This window comes from Hippopotamus amphibius, chromosome 15 (genome assembly GCF_030028045.1).
Source record: "Hippopotamus amphibius kiboko isolate mHipAmp2 chromosome 15, mHipAmp2.hap2, whole genome shotgun sequence".
Lineage (NCBI taxonomy): Eukaryota > Metazoa > Chordata > Mammalia > Artiodactyla > Hippopotamidae > Hippopotamus > Hippopotamus amphibius.
This window is the reverse complement of record NC_080200.1, coordinates 5652963-5676925: the sequence shown is the minus strand read 5'-3', so window position 1 is coordinate 5676925 and position 23963 is coordinate 5652963. Positions and strand designations below refer to the sequence as shown.

The 23963-nt window shown below is 39.9% G+C and overlaps 1 protein-coding gene across 1 annotated transcript in view; it reads left to right on the top strand.

Annotated features, from left to right (window-relative positions):
* LOC130837398 (adhesion G protein-coupled receptor E1-like) overlaps window positions 1-23963 on the top strand; it is a 62394-nt gene that overhangs the window by 23036 nt on the left and 15395 nt on the right. Inside the window, exons 14-20 of the mRNA XM_057710303.1 lie at window positions 1315-1398; window positions 4858-5035; window positions 5666-5785; window positions 8060-8259; window positions 16347-16517; window positions 19381-19575; window positions 21397-21632. Coding sequence (XP_057566286.1) covers window positions 1315-1398; window positions 4858-5035; window positions 5666-5785; window positions 8060-8259; window positions 16347-16517; window positions 19381-19575; window positions 21397-21632 — 1184 coding nt within the window. The remainder of the gene's footprint in view (window positions 1-1314; window positions 1399-4857; window positions 5036-5665; window positions 5786-8059; window positions 8260-16346; window positions 16518-19380; window positions 19576-21396; window positions 21633-23963) is intronic.

Genomic DNA, 23963 nt, shown 5'->3' with positions numbered 1-23963 from the left:
AAACTTGGGGATTCATTTACTAAAAGAAGAAAGGATATTGGAGTCTCACTATTAGTGAAGGTGTGTGTACTGCATCTGTGTGATATGGGATGGGTGATACACAGCTTCCAGGCCAGGCAAAGAAGAATTTGGAGGTCTTGATTCTCTAATGAAGTCATTCTAGTAAGTAAAGAGTCCAGAAGCATCTTCAGGTATTGATGTCACTATATTAAACAGGAGTTTGTAAATTACCTTTGGAATTCCCATGCGCCTTGGACCACAGTTGTTTATTTTTCTAACTGTGAAATACACATAAAATTCACCATTTTAAAGAAGTGTAAAATTTAGAGACATTTAGTACACTCACAATAGTGTGCAACCACCGCCCCATCTCCAAAACATTTTCATCACCCCCAGAAGAAACCCTACATGACCACTGACAGTTACTCTGTATTTCTCCCTGCCCTCAACCTCTGATAAACAATAATCTAATTTCTTTCTCCATTGATTTACCTATTCTGGATATTTCATATAAACGGAATCACACACTATGTATCCTTTTGTGTCTGGCTTCTCTCACTGAGCATTGTGCTTTCAGGGTCCATCCATGTGGTAGCCATTGTCTGTGCTTCAGTCCTTCTCATGGATGAATTATATTCCACTTGGACCACTGGTCTTTTTCATATATTTCCTGTCTTTTTTACCCCACTTAATAGCTTTGCTGTTGGTTGATGTTTTATTTTCTTCTTCATGGAAGAGAAAGATGCTATGATTCCCTTTTCTCCACACCCTCTCCAGCATTTATTATTTCTAGATTTTTTTATGATGGCCATTCTGAGTGATGCAGATGTAGAGAATGGACTTGAGGACACAATGGGGGAAGGGGAGGCTGGGATGAAGTGAGAGAGTAGCATTAATATATATACACTACCAAATGTAAAATAGATAGCTAGTGGGAAGCGGCTGTATAGCACAGGGAGATCAGCTTGGTCCTTTGTGATGACCTGGGGTGGGGGGAGGAGGGGGGAATAGGGAAGGTGGAAGGTGGCTCAAGAGGGAGAGGATATGGGGATATATGTATACATGTAGCTGATTCACTTTGTTGTACAGCAGAAACTAACACAATATTGTAAAGCAATTATACTCCAATAAAGATGAAAACAAATGCTATGATTCCAATTCTGATCCAAAGGTGAGTTTTTATCTCCCTGAGAAGTCTAGAGACTTGTGACACCTCCAGAATTCAGGACCACCCCTTGTGGTAGGCTCAATGGCCCAGTTTGTACATTTCATGCTCAATCAAGGCTCACAAATGCTCTTCCCTCTTGGATACAGGTTTCCTTTTGCACACTGATGAATGCCACCCTTGGCATTCTGGACAATGTCTGTAAAAACAAAACCACCATCGTCTCTCTGCAGGTAATGATGAAGCCTTCATAATCATGTTTTGCATTTTGGGGGCACACTTTGGGTGCACAAAGTCCTCTTTGTCATAAGCGGGTTGTGAGTTAACGTTTAACCTACTCCAGTTGTAAGTTTTGAAAAATTAACAGGCAGGAAAACTGCCCTTTTTTGTAGTTTTGTGAGTTTTATTACCCAAGAGTTTGTGTGACTACCACCACAATCAGACTACAAAATGTTTCCATCCCTTCCCCCTTCCCCCAACTCCCCTGGGCTTCCTCTTTTTTAAAAAATTATTATTATTATTGTTGTTATTTTACTCTTTGGGTGTGTGGCAGGGCATGTGGGATCTTAGTTCCCCAACCAGGGATTGAACCCATGCCCCCTGCAGTGGAAGCACAGAATCTTAACCACTGGACTACCAGGGAAGTTCTGGGCTTCCTCTTTATAATCAGATATTCACTTCCTCCAGCATTAGCTCTGGTGAATCCCTGATCTGTTCTCCGTTGTTATAGTTTTATCTTTTCAAGAGTGCTTTTTAAATGGAATCACACAATAAGTGGCCTTTTGAGTCTGGCTTCTTTCACTGAGAACCATGTTTTCAAGCTTGATCCAGAGTGTAGCGTGTGTCAGTGCTTTACTCCTTTTTATGGCTGAGTAGTACCCCATTTTCTGCATGGACCACAGTTGGTTTATCCACTCATCTTTGAAGGATATTTGAATTGTTTCCACTTGACCAAGATCACTTCATTCCTCCATCCCGACCCCAGCTTTTGGCAAAAACAAATAGAGCTACTATAAACATTTGTCTGTGTGTGTGTGTGTGTGTGTGTGTGTGTGTACTTGAATTTTTATTTATCTAGGGTAAATACCTAGGAGTGGGATGCCTAGGTCATTACAATTGCAGGTTTTAAAACCTAGTTTCTCTTAAGCTTTTAAGTTGCAACTTATGGGTGTTGCTTTACATTTATAACTCTGTATGAAAATAAGAATAACACTTTCATTTGTATTCTGCTGAATTTTAAATTTATTAGTTTAACATATTTATTCATGAAGTGTACATTCATTCATAGGGTTTTCAGATTAAACTTGTATAAACAATGAACGCTTTCAACAAATTTATTTAAATTCCCTCAAACATTTTCTACCATGTTTACAAATATTCTCATTTCTCCTCAAATTTTAAGTACTTAATGAGGAATATTTATAATTGTTAAAGGCAAGGTCACTATGCCCTTAAGGGATTCATAAATCCAGTCGATCATGTGTATGAATATAATAGTTTTAAAAATAGTATAATTAAAATGTGTAATACAGTATGCTAATAGCCACATTCTCTTAAATTGTTCATATTAAAATCACAAGTCTCATTGCTTTTTGCAATGAAATCATATGGTTAATTGGTTTGCTTCTCCAACGTGTCAAATTGTTCCAATCCTTTAAACAACAGATTTCCAATTTATGCCAAAGATACAAAACTTTCTAAAATTCACACAAAAGTATTACCACTATGGTGTTTGAGCTTGCCTCCTAATTTTGTCTTTCCTGAGGATATAAAATAAACTTCCTAGTTAAGAAGAATAGATTTAATGTCAAAGGGGGTTTTGATGAGATCTTCTCAGCCACAGAATTGAGAACCACACTTTTTCAGGATGATTCTAGTTGAGATTTTTCTTTTACATTGGTGGGGAAGGAGCCCAAACTCATGCCTCTCATTTGGGATATAATTTCAAAACTCAGTGCATCCTGTTTTTTCCAGATAATCATCTCTCAAGTTTCATTCTGACCCAGTTTTTATTAAAATTCTTTTCATATTCTTATCATCAAATTTTGATAGATAGAAATTGGTTCCCCTGCTAAGATTTCAGTTAATTTCCTTCACCATTGAAGTAGTTTCAATTAACTTCTTCCATTCATTTTTTAGGTTGTGAGGTTGTGAATTCTTCTCATATTTTTTTTGTTGGGGGTCACATTTTATAGTCAATTTATTAACAATAGTCAATAATTAAGGGAATAATATCAGTATTAATATTATTATTGTTATTCTTTCCTTAACTCTATTCCTTAGACATAACCATTGTTAACATTTACATGTGTATCTTTCCATATCTTTTTTTGCTTTGTGAATGCATGTATAACACACACACACACACACACAGAAGCCATTTATTGAGTACCTACTATGAATGGTTTAGAGCAGTGATTAAGGATTCAACCTCTGATGCTGGAACCCCAAGGTTCAAATCTTGGTTCTACCATCTACTATATACATATCCTTGTTTTGCCACCTAAAATGGAAATAACAATAGTCTGTATTTCATAGGTATCTTCATAAAATTAAATAAATTAATATATATAAGACACTTAATACTTGGTTCATAATAAGTATTAATTATATTTATTTTAAAATCTCAATTAGTGTCAGAATCATAAATACATAGTTATGAAATTTTAAGTTAAAATACTTGTTTTTTAAAAAATGAAATCAGGTAATACAACATGTGATTCTGCAATAGACTCACAGACTTAGAAAATGAACTTATGGTTACCGGGGGGAAGGGTGGGCGGGATAGATTGGGAGTTTGGGATTGACATCTACACACTGCTGTATTTAAAACAGATAATCAATAGGGACCTACTGTATAGCATAGGGAACTCTGCTCAATATTCTGTAATGACCTAAATGGGAAAATAATTTGAAAAAGAATAGATATTTGTATATGTACAAATGAATCACTCTGCTGTACACCCAAAACTAATACATTATTAACTGATACTGCAAGATAAAATAAAAATTAAAAAAGAGAAATAATTGTTGACTAACAGGAAATTGCAAAAATAGACACAGAGTCCTGTGTAAACTTCCAAATTTCCCCAGTGGTGACATCTTATATAATGAAGAAAATGTCAACCAAGTAAACAACAACAACAACAACAACAACAACAAATGTGATTTTGTAATGTACTTAACAGTGGCTCATGGACCTTTCTGCTTGTTCATATATTTGGATATACTACATCATTGTTTTATCAACTGCTGCATACTATCCCATGATTCGATTTTATCATCTTTTATTTAACCAACTGGGTGGACATTCAGGCTCTCCGAATACTTGCGATCACAAACCACACTGGAATGAACATCAGTAGACAAGATCTTTGCACAATTTTAAAGTACTTCTTGTAGGAGGGATTCCTGGAAGGGAAATTGCTGAATCAAAAGGGTACGTACAATTTATGCTGTGGCAGGTGCTGACTTATTGCATGCCATAAAGTCTACACCAGTTTGCATTCTCAGTGGGGCTTCTTGAATCAGGAAAAGGAGGCTGAGTGAATGTCCTTTACAATTCTTCATCATCCTAGACTGTGAACCCATTCTCTTGATGAGAGAGAGGGAACAGCTGCTGTTTCATTGATGAGAGAAAGAGAGACAGAGAGAGAGTGAGAGCAAGTGAGCAAACACACCTTTCCTTGCAGAGTATGGCTGAGAGCTTTGCCTCTGTGATTGAACAAACATCCATGTGGTCCAACTTCACCAAAGAGAAGACATCCACCCTGGCCACAGTCTTACTGGAGAGCGTTGAAAGCACCACATTGGCAGCTTTTCTGAAACCCTCAGTGAATGTCAGTCAGACTATTCAGAGGAAATACTTAGGTAGGCTATATCCTTTGTGTCAAGGGGACCCCTGGGGGCTGATTTAGATGAATAACTTTGGCAATGTGATTCTCCATGGCTTTCCCACATACCATTTCCCCAACTGTTTCAAACCTCTGAACGCACAGCAAAGCAAGTCTAATTATCTTAACATCTCCCACTTATCGAGTGCCTGGCATTGTGTTAAGACACTGGTCAAGTTTACACAGTGGCAGAGCTGGGCCTCCTAGTTAGTGACCGTGAAATGTGAACCCTTCTTGTTCACTATGCTGGGCTTGCTTCAGACTTCCAATTTCCTTTGGCTTTGGAAAACACATCTAAATTTGGTGTAGCTGGAGGGCCACAACTCTGCAGCCTTCCATCACTGTTGACTTCAAGCCCATCTTTCCCTGAAGCACCCCCTAAGATGTGAGTGCTCACTCCTAGAGTTCCAACTGAGTTTTTCATTTATTTGGTGCTTCCATCCTCCTGTCATTCATCCAGGGCCTCAGGATCTTTCCTATAATGAATTGTCCTTTCTGTTCTTTCCTTCACTTGCAACCAGGGATGTGTCCCTTTCTTGGCCAGAAACCAAACTCAGGACCCACTTTCTGGGTGACCTCCTGCAAATTCTCCCTTTCTCCCTTTTAGACATTGAGAGCAAAATTATCCACAATGAATGCACTGAAGAGAATGAGGCCTTTAATTTGAAAGCAAAAGGGGATGTGATGAAGATTTCGTGCTCCACAATCAAAGAATCTGAATCTACAGGTACAGCCCCACTCCTGAGAATCAAGGAGGGTGGTTATGGTGCATTCAAGCAACAAATATTGATTGATTGATTGATTGATTGACTGATTGCCTTTTAAACTTTTAAATTTTCAAATTTTTTTATAGTAGGCACTTGTTCGTTATCTATTTTATTTTTAAAGATTTATTTATTCATCTTATTTTATTTTTAGTTTTTATTGGCTGCATTGGGTCTTCGTTGCTGTGTACGGGCTTTCTGTATTTGCAGAGGGCAGAGGCTACTGTTCATTGCAGTGCACAGGCTTCTTATTGCGGTGGCTTCTCTTGTTGCGGAGCATGGCCTCTAGGCACTCAGGCTTCAGTAGTTGTGGCACAGGGGCTTAGCTGTTCCGTGGCATGTGGGATCTTCCTAGACCAGAGCTTGAACCCGTGTACCCTGCACTGGCAGATGGATTCTTAACCACCGTGCCACCAGGGAAGCCCCAGTTATCTATTTTAAATATAGCAGTGTGTACATGTCAATCCCAAACTCCCAGTCTATCCCTCTCCCCCATCCTTCCCCCTGGTAACCATAAATTCATTCTCTAAGTCTGTGAGTCTGTTTCTGTTTTGCCTGTAAGTTCATTTGTACCATTTTTTCAAAGTCTGCATATAAGCGGTATCATATGATATTTGTCTTTCTCTGTCTGACTTACTTCACTTAGTATGATAATCTCTAGGCCCATCCATGTTTCTGCAAATGACATTATTTCATTCTTTTTTATGGCTGAGTGATATTCCATTGCCTATGTGTATATCTTCTTTACCCACTCATCTGTTGATGGACATTTATGTTGTTTCCATGTCTTGGCTATTGTAAACAGTGCTGCAATGAACATTGGGGTCCATGTATTTATTATTTTTTAATTTTAATTTTTTTAGCCAATTTTTATTGATCACCTCCTAGGTGCCAAGACCTGTGCCAAGTAGTGAGGGAATCAATGATGGTAGATGGGGTCTTCCCTGGCAGTCCAGTGGTTAAGACTCTGCCCTCCCAATGCAGGGGGCAGGGGTTTGATCCCAGATTGGAGAACTAAGATCCTGCATGCCACAAGGCATGCCCCTACCCCCCAGAAAAAAATGATGGTAGAGGCAGAAGTAGCCCATATCCTCAGGGAGTTTTCTATCTCCTAGGGAAGTCAGACATTAAATAATTTCTGAGGATGGATTCTAGAGCAGAGTGGATAAATGTATATGCATGGCTGATTCGCTTTGCTGTACAGCAGAACCTAACACAACATTGTAAATCAACTATACTCCAATAAAAAATAAATTAAAAAAACAATCTCACAATATGGGAGTATCAAGGTTTTCTGTCCAATCCAGCCACCATTGGTCACATTTTGTTATTGAGCATTAAAAGTGTGGTTAGGCTGTGAGTGAAACACACATACTGGATTTCAAAGTCTTGATGCAAAAGATGAATATGTAAAATATCTTATTAATAATTTTTTATATTGACTACATGTTGAAATGATAATCTTTTGCAGGTATTGAGTTAATATGTAATTAAAATGACTTTTTTTTTTTTTTTTTACTGTCCTGAAATGTGGGTACTGGAAAATTTAAAATTACATTTGTGGCTCATACGATATTTCTAGCAGACATTGCTAATCTGTATCAGGGATTGGCAAAACTTTCCTGTAGAGTGTGCTTAGTAAATATTCTAGGGGTGAGGGCAATACAATCCCTTGCAAGGATTCAGCTCTGCCCTCATAGTACAAAAGCATTCAGGCAATATGTAAATGAATGGGGGAGGCTGTGTTGCAATGAAAGTTTTATTTGTAAAAGACAGGCAATGGCCCGATTGGCTTGTAGGTCATTGTTCATCACCCCCTGACCTATATGCTGTCTGGAGGGGACAAGGAACAGGCTAGGACACATCCCTGGGGACCAGCAACATTGAAAGGAGAAGCCCACGAAAGAGAATGAACAAGAATAACCATAAATGTGGGAGGGAACTTATTTCCCACTGCTGAGTTGAATTGTCCCTTAAAAACACCAATTCAAATTTATGTTTAAATGTAGCCAAGATTTTTTCCCAGGTGATGGCACCTTAGGAATTCTTTTTAATGGTTCTGGTGAGGGTCACCTACCTGGAAGTCCACTGCTGTTTCAATCCTCAAAGCAGGCCTGTGAAGATGCAGAGATGCATGGGGTATGGAAGTGTGTATGTGTGTGGATGGGTTGGGTCATCTATAAAAACTACTGAGCAAATGATTCCTTTTCTCTTTTTGCATTTGGGGGAAATTGTAGGTGTCAACAGGGTGGCTTTTGTCTCCTTTCTGCATATGGAGTCTGTTTTGGATGAGCGCTTCTTCCAAGACCCTCAGGACCCCTTGGCCACCCCCAAGAGGAAGCTGAAGATGAATTCTCGCATTGTCGGGGGCATCATGACAGGAGAGAAGAAAGATGGGTTCTCTGAAGCAGTCATCTACACACTGGAGAACACTGAGGTTTGTGAAGAGGTTTCCAATGGGCCCCCATTTCCCCTTTTTTTTTTTAGCTCTTTATTGGAATATAATTGCTTTACACTCTTGTACCAGTTTTTGAGGTACACCAAAGCTAATCAGCTGTATTTATACACATATCGACATATACCCTGCCTCCTGTGACTCCCTCCCACTCTCCCTGTTGTGGCCCTCTAAGGTATCACCCATCATGGAGTTGATCTCCCTTTATTATACAGCAACTTCCCACTAGCTATCTGTTTTACAGTTGGTAGTGTATATATGTCTATGCTACCCTCTCACTTCGTCCCAGCTTCCCCTTCGCCCCCTGCCCCCCTCCAACCCCGTGGCCTCTAGTCCATTCTCTGCACCTGTTATCCTTATTATTTCCCTGTCTCAGGTTTCCTCTGTACCATTTTTTTCTTTTTTTAGGTTCCATATATATGAGTTATCTTGCAGTATTTGTTTTTCCCTTTCTGGCTTACTTCGCTCTGTATGACAGACTCTAGGTCTACCCACCTCATTACATATAGGTCAATTTCATTCCTTTTTATGGCTGAGTAATATTCCATTGCATACATGTGCCACATCTTCTTTATCCATTCATCTGTTGATGGGCATTTAGCTTGCTTCCATGTCCTGCCTATTGTAAATAGTGCTGCAATGAACATTAAGGTACATGTTTCTTTTTGGATTATGATTTTATCAGGGTATATGCCCAGTAGTGGAATTGCTGGATCATACGGTAGTTCTATTTTTAGTTTTTTAAGGAACCTCTAAACTGTTTTCCATAGTGGCTGTACCAACTTACATTCCCATCAACAGTGCAGGAGAGTTCCCTTTGCTCCACACCCTCTCCAATATTTAGTATTTCTAGCTTTTTTGATGATGGCTATTCTCACTGGTGTGAGGTAATACCTCATTGTGGCTTTGACTTGCATTTCTCTAACGATTAGTGATGTTGAGCATCTTTTCATGTGTTTGTTGGCCATCTATATGTCTTCTTTGGAGAAATGTCTATTTATGTCTTCCATCCATTTGTAGATTGGGTTATTTGCTTTTTTTGGTATTAAGCTGCATGAGCTGCTTGTATATTTTGGAGATTAATCCTTTGTCCATTGCTTCATTGGCAAGTATTTTCTCCCATTCTGAGGGTTGTCTTCTTGTCTTGTTTATGGTTTCTTTCACTGTGCAAAAGCTTTTAAGTTTCATTAGGTCCCATTTGTGTATTCTTGATTTTATTTCCATTATTCTAGGAGATGGTTCAAAAAGGATCTTGCTTTGATGTATGTAATAGAGTGTTCTGCCTGTGTTTTCCTCTAGGAGTTTTATAGTGTCTGGCCTTACATTTAGCTCTTTAATCTATTTTGAGGTTTTTTGTGTGTATGGTGTGAGGAAGTGCTCTAATTTCATGCTTTTACATGTTGCTGTCCAGTTTTCCCAACAGCATTTACTGAAGAGGTTGTCTTCTTTCCATTGTATATTCTTGCCTCCTTCGTCAAAGATAAGGTACCCATATGTGTTTGGGTTTACCTCTGAGTTCTCTCTTCTGTTCAATTGATCTTCTTTTCTATTTTTGTGCCAGTACCATACTGTCTTGATCACTATGGCCTTGTAGTATACTTGGAAGTCAAGAAGCCTAATTCCACCAACTCCATTTTTCCTTCTCAAGATTGCTTTGGTGATTTGGGGACTTTTGCATTTCCATACAAATCATAAGATTTCTTGTTCTAGTTCTGTGAAAAATGCTGTTGGTGATTTGATAGGGATTGTGTTGCATCTGTAAATTGTTTTGGGTAGTACAGTCATTTTCACAATGTTGATTCTTCCAATCCAAGAACATGGTATGTCCCTCCGTCTGTTTGGGTCATCTTTGATTTCTTTCATCAATGCCTTATAATTCTCTGCATACAGGTCTTTTGCCTCCTTAGGCAAGTTTATTCCTAGGTATTTTATTCTTTTTGTTGCAATCGGAAATGGGAGAGTTTCCTTAATTTCTCTTTCTGCTCTCTCATTGTTAGTGTATAGGAATGCAAGAGATTTCTGTGCATTAACTTTGTATCCTGCTCCTTTACTAAATTCATCCATTAGTGCTAGCAGTTTTCTGGTAGAGTCTTTAGGGTTTTCTATGTATAATATCATGTCATCTGCAAAGAGTGAAAATTTTACTTCTTCTTTTCCAGTTTGGTTTCCTTTTATTTCATTTTCTTCTCTGGTTTCTGTGGCTGAATCTTCAATAACTATGTTAAATAATAATGGTGAGAGTGTGCACCCTTGTTTTGTTCCTGTTCTTAGAGGGAATTCTTTTAGTTTTTCCCCATTTACAACGATGTTGGCTTTTGGTTTCTCATATATGGTTTTTATTATGTTGAGGTAATTTCCTTCTATGCCCATTTTCTAGTGTTTTTTTTTTTTATCATAAATGGATGTTGAATTTTGTCAAACGAATTTTCTGCTTCTATTGAGATTATCATATGGTTTTTATCCTTCAATTTGTTGATATGATGTATCACATTGATTGATTTGCATATATTGAAGAATCCTTGCCTCCCAGGGATAAACCCCACTTTATCACGGTGTACGATCATTTTAATGTGCTGTTGGATTCTGTTAGCTAGTATTTTGTTGAGGATTTTTGCATCTATATTCATCAGCGATATTGGTCTGTAATGTTCTTTTTTTGTGACAGCTTTTTTTTGATTTTGGTATCAGGGTGAAGGTGGCCTCATAGAATGAGTTTGGGAGTGTTCCTCCTTCTGCTACATTTTGGAAGAGTTTGAGAAGGATAGGTGTTAGCTCTTCTCTAAATGTTTGATAGAATTCGCCTGTGAAGCCATCTGGCCCTGGGCTTTTGTTTGTTGGGAGATTTTTAATCACAGTCTCAATTTCTGTACCTGTAATTGGTCTGCTCATATTTTCTATTTCTTCCTGGTTCAGTCTTGGAAGATTGTATTTTTCTAATAATGTATCCATTTCTTCCAGGATATCCAATTCATTGGCATATAGTTGCTTGTAGTAGTCTCTCATGATCTTTTGTATTTCTGTGGTGTCAGTTGTTACTTCTCCTTTTTCCTTTCTATTTCTGCTGATTTGTGTCTTCTCCCTTTTATTCCTGATGAATCTGGCTAATGCTTTATCAATTTTGTTTATCTTCTCAAGGAACCATCTTTTAGTTTCATTGATCTTTGCTATTGTTTCCTTCATTTCTTGTTCATTTATTTCTGATCTGATCTTTATGATTTCTTTCCTTCTGCTCACTTTGGGATTTCTTTGTTCTTCTTTCTCTAATTGTTTTAGGTGTAAGTTTATGTTGTTTATTTGATATTTTTCTTGTTTCTTGAGGTAGGACTGTATTGCTATAAACTTCCCTCTTAGAACTGCTTTAGCTGCATCCCATAGGTTTTGGGTTGTTGTATTTTCATTGTCATTTTTTTCTAGATATTTTTTGATTTCCTCTTTGATTTCTTTAGTGATTTCTTGGTTGTTTAATAGCGTATTGTTTAGCCTCCATGTATTTGTATGTTTTATAGTTTTTTTCCTGTAATATTTATCTAGTCTCATGGTGTTGTGGTCAGAGAAGATGCTTGATACAATTTCAATTTTCTTGAATTTACCAAGGGTTGATTTGTGACCTAAGATGTGATCTCTCCTGGAGAATGTTCTGTGTACACTTGAGAAGAAAGTGTATTCTGTCATTTTTGGATGGAATGTCCTATAAATATCAATTAAGTCGAGATGGTCTAATGTGTCATTTAAAGCTTGTGTTTCCTTGTTTTTTTTCTGTTTGGATGATCTGTCCATTGATGCAAGTGGGGTGTTAAAGTCTCCTAGTATTATTGTGTTACTGTTGATTTCCCCTTTTATGGCTGTTAGCATTTGCCTTATGTATTGAGGTGCTCCTTTGTTGGGTGCATAGATATTTACAATTGTTATATGTTCTTCTTGGATTGATCCCTTGATTATTACGTAGTGTCCTTCCTTGTGTCTTGTTATAGTCCTTGCTTCAAAGTCTAATTTGTCTGGTATTATTACTTCTACTCCAGCTTTCTTTTGACTTCCACTTGCATGGAATATCTTTTTCCTTCCCTTTACTTTCAGTCTATGTGTGTCCCTTGGTCTGAAGTGGGTTTCTTGTAGGCAGCATATACAAGGGGCTTGTTTTTGTATCCATTCAGCCAGTCTGTGTCTTTTGGTTGGAGCATTTAATCCATTTACATTTAAGGTGTTTTTTGACATATGTGTTCCCATTACCATTTTCTTGATTGTTTTGGCTTTGTTTTTATAGGTCTTTTCCTTCTCTTGTGTTTCCTACTTAGAAAAGTTCCTTTAGCAATTGTTGTAATGCTGGTTTGGTGGTGCTGAATTCTCTTAACTTTTGATTGTCTGTAAAGCTTTTGATTTTTCCATTAAATCTGAATGAGATTCTTGCTGGTTAGAGTGTTCTTGGATGTAGGTTTTTCTCTTTCAGGACTTTCAGAATATCCTGCCATTCCCTTCTGGCCTGCAGAGTTTCTGCAGAAAGATCAACTGTTATCCTTATGGGTTTTCCCTTATATGTTATTTGTTGCTTTTCTCTTGCTGCTTTTAATATTTTTTCTTTGTGTTAATTTTTGTTAGTTTGATTAATATGTGCCTCAGTGTATTTCTCCTTGGGTTTATTCTGTATGGGACTCTCTGTGCTTCTTGGACTTGGTTAATTATTTCCTTTCCCATGTTGTGGAAGTTTTCAACCATAATCTCTTCAAATATTTTCTCAGACCCTTTCTTCTTTTCTTCTTGTTCTGGGATGCCTATGATTAGAATGCTGGAGTGCTTAATGTTGTCACCAAGGTCTCTGAGACTGTCTTCCATTCTTTTTATGCTTTTTTCTCTTTCCTGCTCTGTGACAGTTATTTCCCCCATTCTGTCTTCCAACTCACTTATTCATTTTTCTGCCTCAGTTATTCTGCTGTTTATACCATCTAGACTATTTTTAATTTCAGTTATTCTGTTTTTCATTAGTGTTTGTTTGCTCTTTAGTTCTTCTGAGTCCTTATTAACTGTTTCTTGTATTTTCTGTATTTTGTTATTGAAATTTTGGATCATCTTTACTATCATTACTCTGAATTCTTTTTCAGGCAGTTTTCCTATTTCCTCTTCATTTATTTGGTCTTGTGGGTTTTTCCCTGCTCCTTTGCCTGCATGGTGTTTCTTTGTTTTCTCATTTTCTCTAATTTAGAGAATTTGCTGTCTCCTTTCCCTATGTTGCCTAGTAGTAATTCCTCTTGTTTCTGTCCTATGCTCCCTGTGGTGGGTTTTGTCCAGTATCTTGAGTAGGCTTCCTTGTTGGGGATCTGGTGTCTGCTTTCTGGTGTGTGTCTCTGTGTCTTTTCTCTCTGAAGAGCCAGGCCATGTCAGGAGGTATGTTTTAGGATATCTGTGAGGTTAATATGGCTCTAGGTAGTCTGTGTGCTGTTGGGTCGGTTTGTGTTCCTCTCTCATTTGTAGTTTGGTGTGAGGTGTCCAGCACTGGCAGTTGCAGACTGCTGGACAAACCTGAGCCTTAGACTCTGATACATGGCTCTGTGAGAGCTCTCTGAAGTTAATCTTCCCTGTGGCTGAGGACTCCCTAGTAGCCTAGCATCCTGGATTCAGTGCTCCCTCCCCAGAGCCTCCTACTTGACTTCTGATGGAGTAGTCCAGACTTCAGAGGTTGCTTGTCCTGGCAATAAAGGGGTTTAAAGAACACTACCCAAGGCCCAGACTAATGGCAGAGTGCTGAGTCAAACAAATACTAAATCAAGGAAACACATACACATATAAGACACACAAATACTGACTCCAATAGAATGTAAGGCACTAGAAAAACCTGACAGAAGAACCCCAGTATGACATTAGACAATCAAAGAGAAAATCAACAGAAATTCAAAATCAAAGCAAACAAACAAAATAAACCACACACACACAAACAGAAATCCAGAGAGACTTAGAAAGTTAGGATCAAATATAATAAAGAGCAAGAGTACCCCCAGACAGACTGAGGATTCTCAGAACAAAATGTGACAATTATATTTAGAACTAAGATAAAGACAAAACCTAATAATAAAAACCAAAGCAGAGTGTCATCTGGAGAATAAAGCAAGGAAACAGAGCAGACCAATAATATTGCGTATAAGTATATTAAGATAAAATAAACTAAAAATGGATAGAAGACAGGGCAACAGAAGAGTGCAGTATGACTGGAAATATGAAAGAAAAAGAGAGAAATAGAGATGTATAAAAGATAGAGATGAAAAGAAGGTAGGAGAGATACAGTCAGGACTACAAAAAACTTAGCTAGAAGTAGAAATATAAAAAAAGGCTAAAAATAAAAATAGAATAAAAAATAGTATAAAAAATGTTATAAAACATGTAGATCCCTTAGGTCTAAGATCATAATTAATAATAATAATAATAATAATAATAATAATAATAATAAAAACTAGGCCTGACCCCAGAATGGACCAGATGAATAGAATTAATAGTAATATTTCTGTTTCCTTGGGATCTCAGCTGTAAGTGTCCTTCTACCCACCTTGGGCTTTTTATATTACTCTGCAACCAGGAGAGCTTCCTTTATTGTTTGTCTGTAAGTGCTGGTGTGTGGGGAGAGAGAGGGTACAATAGTGGCTCCTTCCCCTGGGAGTGAGTGAGCAGTGGCGCCCTGCCTGGATCATGGCAGCTTGGGTGGCTCAGGCTGAGAGAGTGACTCCAACTGTGGCTCCTCCCCGCTACTATGACTCCACCAGGGTGCCCTGCCTGGGTCACGGGGCTCAGCCAGCCCTGGTGGTGCCAGTTGCAGAGGGACACTGGTGGCTCAGGTGTAAGCAGAACATCTCCAGAGCTGGGCCACTCTGTGGACTTTTGGCTCTTGGCTGCAGGCACTCTAGGCCAGCGCTGCCTGGGGACCTTTGTTATCCCTGAGTGCATTAGCCAGGCCCAGAGGGGTCCTTTCTTTGTCCATCACAGGTGTCGAGAGAGAGGCTACACCTGTGGCTCCTCCCCTCTGCTTGGGAGTCACAGTATCGAGGCGCTGCCATGGCTGCCCAGCTTTCCACAGTAGGCATTCTCTGCTGCGGATTTCTTCCCTCCTGTCCTCTCAGTCTGTCTCCCCACTGCCAACAATGTTTCTCACCCTGAACCAGTTCTCCAGTTCCCACGTTCCAGCTCCGAGACCTCCCTGTTCAGCTGTGAACCGATGTCTCAGTCTGGACACACTGAACCATGGTGTGGACCCTCCATGTGTTTCTCACTCTTTCCTGCCTGCCACAGCTCAGCTGCTTCACCCTCTTTGAACAGTCCCAAATATCTCCCTTCTGACCCAAGGAAATTCCCCTTTGGAGAAGGAGTTTCCCTGGCAGATAAGGCACATTTCCCTGAATTTGGCAATCTCCCCTGTGTTTCAGATCCCCCCACCCTAAGGTGTGGGGCACGTCCCTTTCCTTTCTTCTCCTCTTCTTTCTCCTTTATTTTTCTTCCCTCTGTCCTATCCAGTTATGTCAGGATCTTTGCAGTCCTTTCTGGTGTCCAAGGTTGTTTGCTGGTGTTTGGCTTGTTCTCTGTGGGAATTATTGCATCTTTTGGTGTATTCTTGATGTATCTGTGGAGAGGGATGCATTCCATGTCCTACTACTTCACTGACATGTTTCTTCTCCTCCCCATCTACCTTTTGAGAACCCCCCATTCTTAAGTGGGCTTAACTCTCATTCCTCATTAAAACAGCCAGTGTCCACAATTTCTTATAACTCAAACCACTTCCCCAAATCCACTGCTTGAAAAGTGAGCTGCCCTATTTCTGTGTGACATTTTCCCATTCATCACTGGGCAAGGTTTAGGTTAAGTTAAGTAGCATTGATGTAGGAACACTAACATGGACTTTTTTACGTTAACTTTATGTTACCATGTTAGTGGTAGAGACATGTCTGGCACCCAAGACATTTCTTTTCACCACTGCACATTGAAATATCAGCATTTTTCTCCATTCCCTACAGAACATACCCACATCTTCTTGAGGTTGGTCAGGTTGAATCTATTCAAGAGGGATTCTCAGGTAACCAAGGCCTTTGAATTTTCAGCCAAAGCAGGATTTTGAGAGTCCCATCTGCGTTTCCTGGAGCACAGGTGTGGAGGGAGGTAGATGGACACCGTCTGACTGTGAGATCCTTGAAGTTAATAAGACACATACGATGTGCAGCTGTAATCGGATGGTGAACCTGGCCATCATCATGGCTTCTAGGGAGGTCACGGTCAGTACTGATGCTTTGTACTCTGTCTCCTGACATCCAATGGGAAAATATTGATTAAACATCCATTGTGTGCTTCTCAAGGCATTGGTTATTGTGGGGAGGAGTCATTGGGGACAGAAGGGGTGTCTGTCCATAGCTGTGCCCTTCAAGAATTCATGGTCTGGTTGGGAAGCCATGACACTCATGCATAAAATGAGGAATGACCCTAAACAGGTGCAGGCACAATAACAACCACAGACCTCATTTACTGAACACCTACTATATGCTAGACCCTTTGTTTCATGTGTGTGTGTTTTTTTTTTTTGGACACTCCATGTAACATGGGGGATCTTAGTTCCCCAACAAGGGATTGAACCTGTGCCCCCTGCAGTGGAAGCATGTCATCCTAATCACTGGACTGCCAGGGAATTCCCAATTTTAAGTGTTTTTAGACCCATTTTACAGGATGGGACACTGGAGCTCAGTAGTTGTCTAGTCATGAAGCTAGTAATTAGCAGAATTGGGATTCGAACCCAGGGTGGTCTGTGTCCAGAGGCCTCTGCCTACACAATCATCTACAGGCATACCTTTGCTTTTTTGCACTCTGTGGGTGTTGGTTTATTTATTTATTTATTTATTTATTTACAAATTGAAGGTTTGTGGCAACCCTGTGTGCATTGAACAAGTCTACTGGTACCATTTTTCCATTAGCATTTGCTCACTTCATGCCTCTGTGTCACATTTTGGTAATTTTCATCATATTTGGTAAACCTTCCACCAGCAAAGAGAGTATGACTCACCAAAGACTTGGATGATGGTAGCATTTTTTTTAGTAATAAAGTATTTTTTAATTAAGGTATGTACATGTTTTAGGCATATGCCATTGTACACTTAATAGAATATATTGTAGTGTAAACATAACTTTATAAGCACTGAGGGATAAAAATTCGTGTGACTCATTTTATTGCCAATATTTGCTTTGTTGTGGTGGTCTGGAGTTGAACCTGCAATATCTACGAGATCTGCCTGTAAAGGGCACGTTAAGTTGTGCTATAGGAACTGAAAGTTGTGTCAGTGAGAACTGGGGATAGATCAGAGAGGAGATGGAACCTGAAATAAGCCTTGGTGAGGGGTTAGATTTGGTAGAGAGGAATGGCATTAGTGCTGTGGTGAGTTTCCTTGTCTATATCGCCAGATGGGAGGTTCTATTCCCTGCCAGGGAAGTTCTAAATGCTATTTATAGGAATGTAAGGCTTAGGACTTAAGAGTATTGGATCCAGAGAAAGACTAGACTAGTTTCAAGCCCCATTGCTATCACTTTCTAGCTGTGTTTCCATGGTCAAGTCACTCAGTCTCCCTGAACTGAGCCCAGTTCTTTCATCTTAAAAAGGAGAACAAGAGAAAAATGATGATGTGGGCAATCCCTGGGGGTCCAGTGGTTAGGACTTGGCACTTTCACTGCTGTGGCCCAGGTTCAATCCTTGGTCTGGGAACTAAGATTCCCACAAAGTGCAGCCAAAAAAACAAAAAGCAAAAACAAAAAGGACTTCCTAGGTGGTGCAGTAGTTAAGAATCCACCTGCCAATTCAGGGGACACGGGTTCGATCCTTGCTCCAGGAAGATCCCACATGCCATGGAGCAACTAAGCCTGTGTCCCACAACTATTGGGCCCATGTGCTGCAACTACTGAATCCCAGGCACCTAGAGCTCGGGCTCCTCAACAAGAGAAGGCACTTCAATGAGGAACCAGCACACCACAATGAAGAGTAGCCCCCCACTCACCACAACTAGAGAAAGCCTGTGAGCAGCAATAAAGATGCAATGCAGCCAATAAGTAAATAAATAAATAAATGCAAAAAGGAAAAATTAAAAACATCAACATTTAATTAAAAAAAGAAAGAATGATGAAAATTAATACTTATTATCATGCATATTTCCTGCACTGTTGTACTTTATTTTCATTGAATCCTCCTAGAACAATTCCATAAGGTAGTTACTGTTAGTAGCCTCTTTTTTACAGATGAGGAAACTGAGGTACAGAACAGTTAAGTATCTTGCCCAAGTACAAACAGCTAGAAACTGGTAGAACTCTAGTCAGTTCTCTTAACCACTACATCACAAAATCATAGAGGAGAGCTCATGAAATGGTGCCTGGCATATCTTTAACACACAGAAAGCATCCAAAAAACAAAATTAATTACAAATTATGGCAAAGAAAAGGATTCAACTTGTCGTTTCCACTCCCAGAAGTTGGGGTATGTCTGAACACCTATTATCATTCCTGGTTCAGTGCAGGAAACAGGAACCACTCGATGTATTTCAAGCAGAAAAGTATTTAATACAGGGACTTGGATGCTCACAGAATTGATGGACGGGATGGAGGAGTTGAAGAGGGCTGCCACTTGGATTTTGGCTTCGAGATCACCCCTCTGCAGCTATAAATCAGAGGGTCAAAAATTTCTGCTCTCATTTCACCCCACATCCATGAAATTAAAGATTGAATAGTTGGATTGTGGAGTCCAGACACAGCTTACTCCTGTCTGCCAAAAGCTGGTATCTGCCTCCATCCTTCCCTTCAAAACTTTCATGCATGCATCTCGCTGGAGAACCTAAATGACATTCAGGACCTTAGCCCCAAGAGATTATGGGAAATGTAGTTTTTTGATGTCCTACCCTATAGGAATGGGGCATAGGACAGGGCTGAGAATGGGTGCTGTTGGATACCAAAGGATGATAATGAACAAGGTCTGGTTCACTCTGAGTGTTAGAGGGAGAAAAGGCCTCCAGGCTCTACATAACCGAGCCAGGAGTCTGGATAATTCTTTTTCCTGCCTGGGGGTATATTGCTCCTTCTCTGAGGCTGAGTGTATATCTTTTGTGACAGATGGAGTTTGCCTTGGACATCATTAGCCACGTGGGCATGATCATCTCCTTGATATGTCTCTTTGTGGCCATCATTACCTTCCTGCTGTGTCGCACCATCCGAAACCACAACACCTACATTCACCTGCACCTCTGCGTGTGCCTCTTCTTGGCCAAGATGCTCTTCCTCACCGGTGCCGACAAGACTGACAATCAGGTCTTATGTCCCCCAAGCTGTGTCTCCATCCAGCCCCATCAACTCTGCATCTGCCTCTGCTTATCCTTACCTAACTCGCTGTATGCTAGTTCCCATCTCAGGACCTTTGCACGTGCTGTGCCCTCTTTTGTCCCCCAGATTCTCACCTAGTTAACTCCTTCTGGTGGTAGATCTCAGTTTAAAATCATTCCCCTGATCATGTTGTATAATGTGGTATTCCCTTCTACTACCCTTTAAGCCATTGGTTCTCACTTGGGATGATTCAGTCCCCCTGGGGGACACTTGGAAATATCTGGAGACATTGTTTGTTGTCACCCCTGGGAGGTGATGCTGCTGGCAACTAGTGGGTGGAGGTCAGGGATGCTGCTAAACACCTTACAATGAATAGGACAGCCTCCCCCTGCCCCCATCAGAAAATAACCTGACATAGTGTTACAAATATCAGTAATGCTGCAGCAGAGAAATATTTTTTAATTGAAATATAGTTGGTTTACAATGTTGTGACAATCTCTCCTGTACAGCAAAGTGACTCAGTTATACACATATATACAGTCTTTTTATTATATTCATTTCCATTATGGTTTATCACAGGATATTGAGTATAGTTCCCTCTGCTATACAGTAGGACCTTGTTGTTTATCCATTCTAAGTGTAATAGTTAGCATCTATCAACGCCAACTCCCAGTCCATCCCTCTCCCTCCCCTCTCCCCCTTGGCAACCACAAGTCTGTTCTCTATGTCTGTGAGTCTGTCTCTGTTTTGTAGATAGGTTAATTTGTGCCATAGTTAGATTCCACATATAAGTGATATCATATGGTATTTGTCTTTCTCTTTCTTACTTCACTTAGTATGATAATCTCTAGTTGCATCCACAGCTGAGAAATTCTACTTATCACTCTATTTTGCTTCCTCTCCCAGCACCTATTTGAAACCATATTAATTTTTTTTGTTATTTTACTTCTTGTGTATCTACCTCCCCCATGATACTGTGTGCCCCATGAGAACAAGAACATTGGCCAATTTACCCCCAATAACTGTGCTGGAAATAGTAGGCTCTCAGGGTTTTTCCAAAGGGGAGCGCTACTGACCTTTCATGTGGGGTGATCATTTTTTTTACTTTTATTTATTTATTATTTTTTTGGGGGTACACCAAGTTCAATCATCTGTTTTTATACACATATCCCCGTATTCCCTCCCTCCCTCGACTCCCCTGCCATGGGGTGATCATTCTTAATGCAGAATTAGCCCTCTTACTGTGGGATGTTTCACTTTCTAGATCCCGTGGGAGCTACAGGCTAGTAGTGCACCTCACTCTCATCATGTGACCAGGGATGCTCATACTTTTCCTGTAAAGAGGCAGATATAAATATTTTTAGCTTTGCAGATCCTATGGTCTTTTCCACGACTAATCAACTCTGCTGTTTTAGTGTGAAAACAGACATAGAGAATACATAAATGGGGGTGGCTTTGTGTCAATGAAATGTTATTTATAAAACAGGCAGCTAGCCTATGGCTGTAGTTTGCATACCCCCCATATCTTCAAACACCCCCTAAAGTAAGGTGATCATTTGTCTGTTTTCCCCCAAACTCTCCCACTTTTATCACTGAAAGTTATATGTCTTGAGAAAACCAGGCAAAGCTGGATGATTGCTTACCTTACCAAAAGGATGGGGCCACCTTGGTGGAGAATAAGTATTTGTGGAATGAATGAAGGGGCCCTCTTTGGGGAACTCCAATCAAAGTAGCCCCTCTTTTGCCCTCTTCCTCTGAACCTGCTCTCTGGAGTAGGGGATCCTGAACATGCCTGATTCTCCTCTGCAGATGGGCTGTGCTATCATCACCGGCTTTCTGCACTACCTTTACCTCGCTTGCTTCTTCTGGATGCTGGTGGAGGCTGTGATGCTCTTCCTTACAGCTAGAGACTGGAATGTGGTGAATTACTTCAGCTCTCGAAACATCAAGATGAAGTATCTCTGTGCCTTTGGCTATGGGCTCCCGGTGCTGGTGGTGGCTGTCTCCACTGGCGTACAACCACAGGGCTATGGAATGTATAATCGGTAAGTGACATCCTTCGCTCTCCCTGAAAATTACTATTATTATGATCATTATTATTATTATTATGAATTATCCCATGATGATAATTACATGAACACAAGAAGAGCAATAACAGGAGCATAGCTGTGGCTCCTATTTATTGAGCTCTTACTTTCTGTACAGTTGGTCTCAGGGCTGCCATGTACAGTAGCACAGGTTGTGCACTGCACAAACCCAGGAGCCATTGTTTGCACTATAGTATTGGTGGATGGCGGTGATGTAAACAGTGAACTTGATGACACAGTTTTCAATTTGTGGACTCTGGAGCCAACCTGCTTGGGTTTAAATCCTGGCTCCACCACTGTCTAGCCATGCTCCTTTGGCAAGTTACTTAAACTCTGTATGCATTCATTTCCTTATCTACGAGGGTGAGTCAAAAATTATCAGCACTCTGGTTATATTAAAACTTCTGTTGGCTGCACTGTCTTATCAGTGCTTTCTGCCCAAGGCTACTGTCTCCAGTCACTGCTATGCAGCTGTGAACGTGTTACATCCGTTCATTTGTAACTGTGGTGTGAGAAGAAATGAATGCCCCTCTTGTGATTTGCACAAAAGAAGAGCGCTGTGCAGTGATTCATTTTTTGTGGTCTGAAAGTGTACCTGGTGCTGTTATTTATCGAAGACTTTGTGCCCAGTATGGAGAAAGTGTTTTGTCATGAAGAAGTGTGTAAGAATGGATAGAGAAATTCAAGGAAGGTCGCACAAGTGTTAGTCATCAAGAAAGAGCCAGACACCTGTCCATGTGAAGATGTGAAGATTGCAGTGCATCTGTGGCTCACAGCTCAGCCTAAAACATTTTTAATGAGGGAATATGAAATCTTGTTGATAGATGGACAAAGTGTATTGAAAAGCAAGAAGATTATGTTGAGAAACATGTATTTGTCTTTTCTAAAAGTTATTTAATATAAATCCCACAGCCAGAGTGTGGATAAGTTTTGACTCACCCTCGTATTAAATGCAAGCAAATGACAATGCCTATGTCATAGTGTTGTTGTGAGCGTTAAGTGCGTTATTACCTGCAAAACATTTAGACAGTGTTGGGCACAGTGTAAAGTGTTGTACAGGTTATTTTTACCACTGTCATTATTGCCATGGTCTGTTTTAAAGTGACATAGGTTTATCACATGACTCCATGCAAGAAGATTTTGAGTAGTATGCTACCGCGTACGAATTAAAAATATTTTTGTGTTTGTAGGGTGTTAGAAAATTGCTGGCATATCAAACTCCTGATTTCACAGACATGATTCCATTGTATAAATAAAAAGTAGAGTCAATTTCGAGGGGAAAATTAGGTAAATGACAGGACAGGTAGTATGTGAATAGGACAGAGACTGTAATTCAGTGAGTTACTTTATTTCATTCTATGACGGACTCTTGAGATAATATTGTTACTGTAATTTACAGATGAGGAAAGTGAGGCTCAGAGGGGTGAAAAGACTTTCTCACTATCACGGTGAAAAAAAATGTGAGGACTTGAATCTGGGTCTTTCCAATCCCAGGGCCCCAGTTTATCACCCTGGTGCTATAGGCACTTTGCTGAACTGTGTTTGGGGGATTAAATATCTAGGTTTATTCCCTGCCTGCTGATGGCTTATACTTCAGGTGAGGTCATGAGATAAGCAGTAAGGGAAAGAAATTCATGTTAAAGGAGTGCCCTTCATAGCCTAAACCTTGTAAGCTTTACAAACATATATTATCTCTGATGTTTCTCAACAAATTTTCTATGCTTTCTATGTACATCAACACCATTCAATGACACTACAGTGTTAATAGTGCCCCACTGGATTTGTGCAGTGCACAACTTTTGCTGCTGTACATGGCAGCCCCGAGATCAAACGTACTTAATGTAACAGCTTAATAAATGGTAGCTAGCTCCTTCCTTCCTTCCTTGTTTTCTTCCTTGCTTGCTTCCTTCCTTCCTTCTTTTTCTCCCATCCCTCCTACCCTACCCTCCCTCCCTCCCTTTATTGGTTCATTTGTATTAACAGTTATGGAATGCCTTGTCCATGCCAGGATTTGCACTGAATGCTGGGTATTCAGAGATGAATAAAACGTTCAAAGTCCAAATGCTCATGCAGCTCATAGTGTAGTAGTGGAAGATGGATAATTTACAAATAAATAAACAACTCAACAAGATAATTTATGATACTGATAGATGCTATAAAAAAAGAGCAGCAAGCTCTGTTGGGGAAAGACCCAGGTAGTGGCTTTTCAGAGAGGTGATGTTCAAGGTGATTTGAATGACGAGCTGTACCAGTGGAGAGTTCTGGATAGAGGGGTTACAGAGATTATGA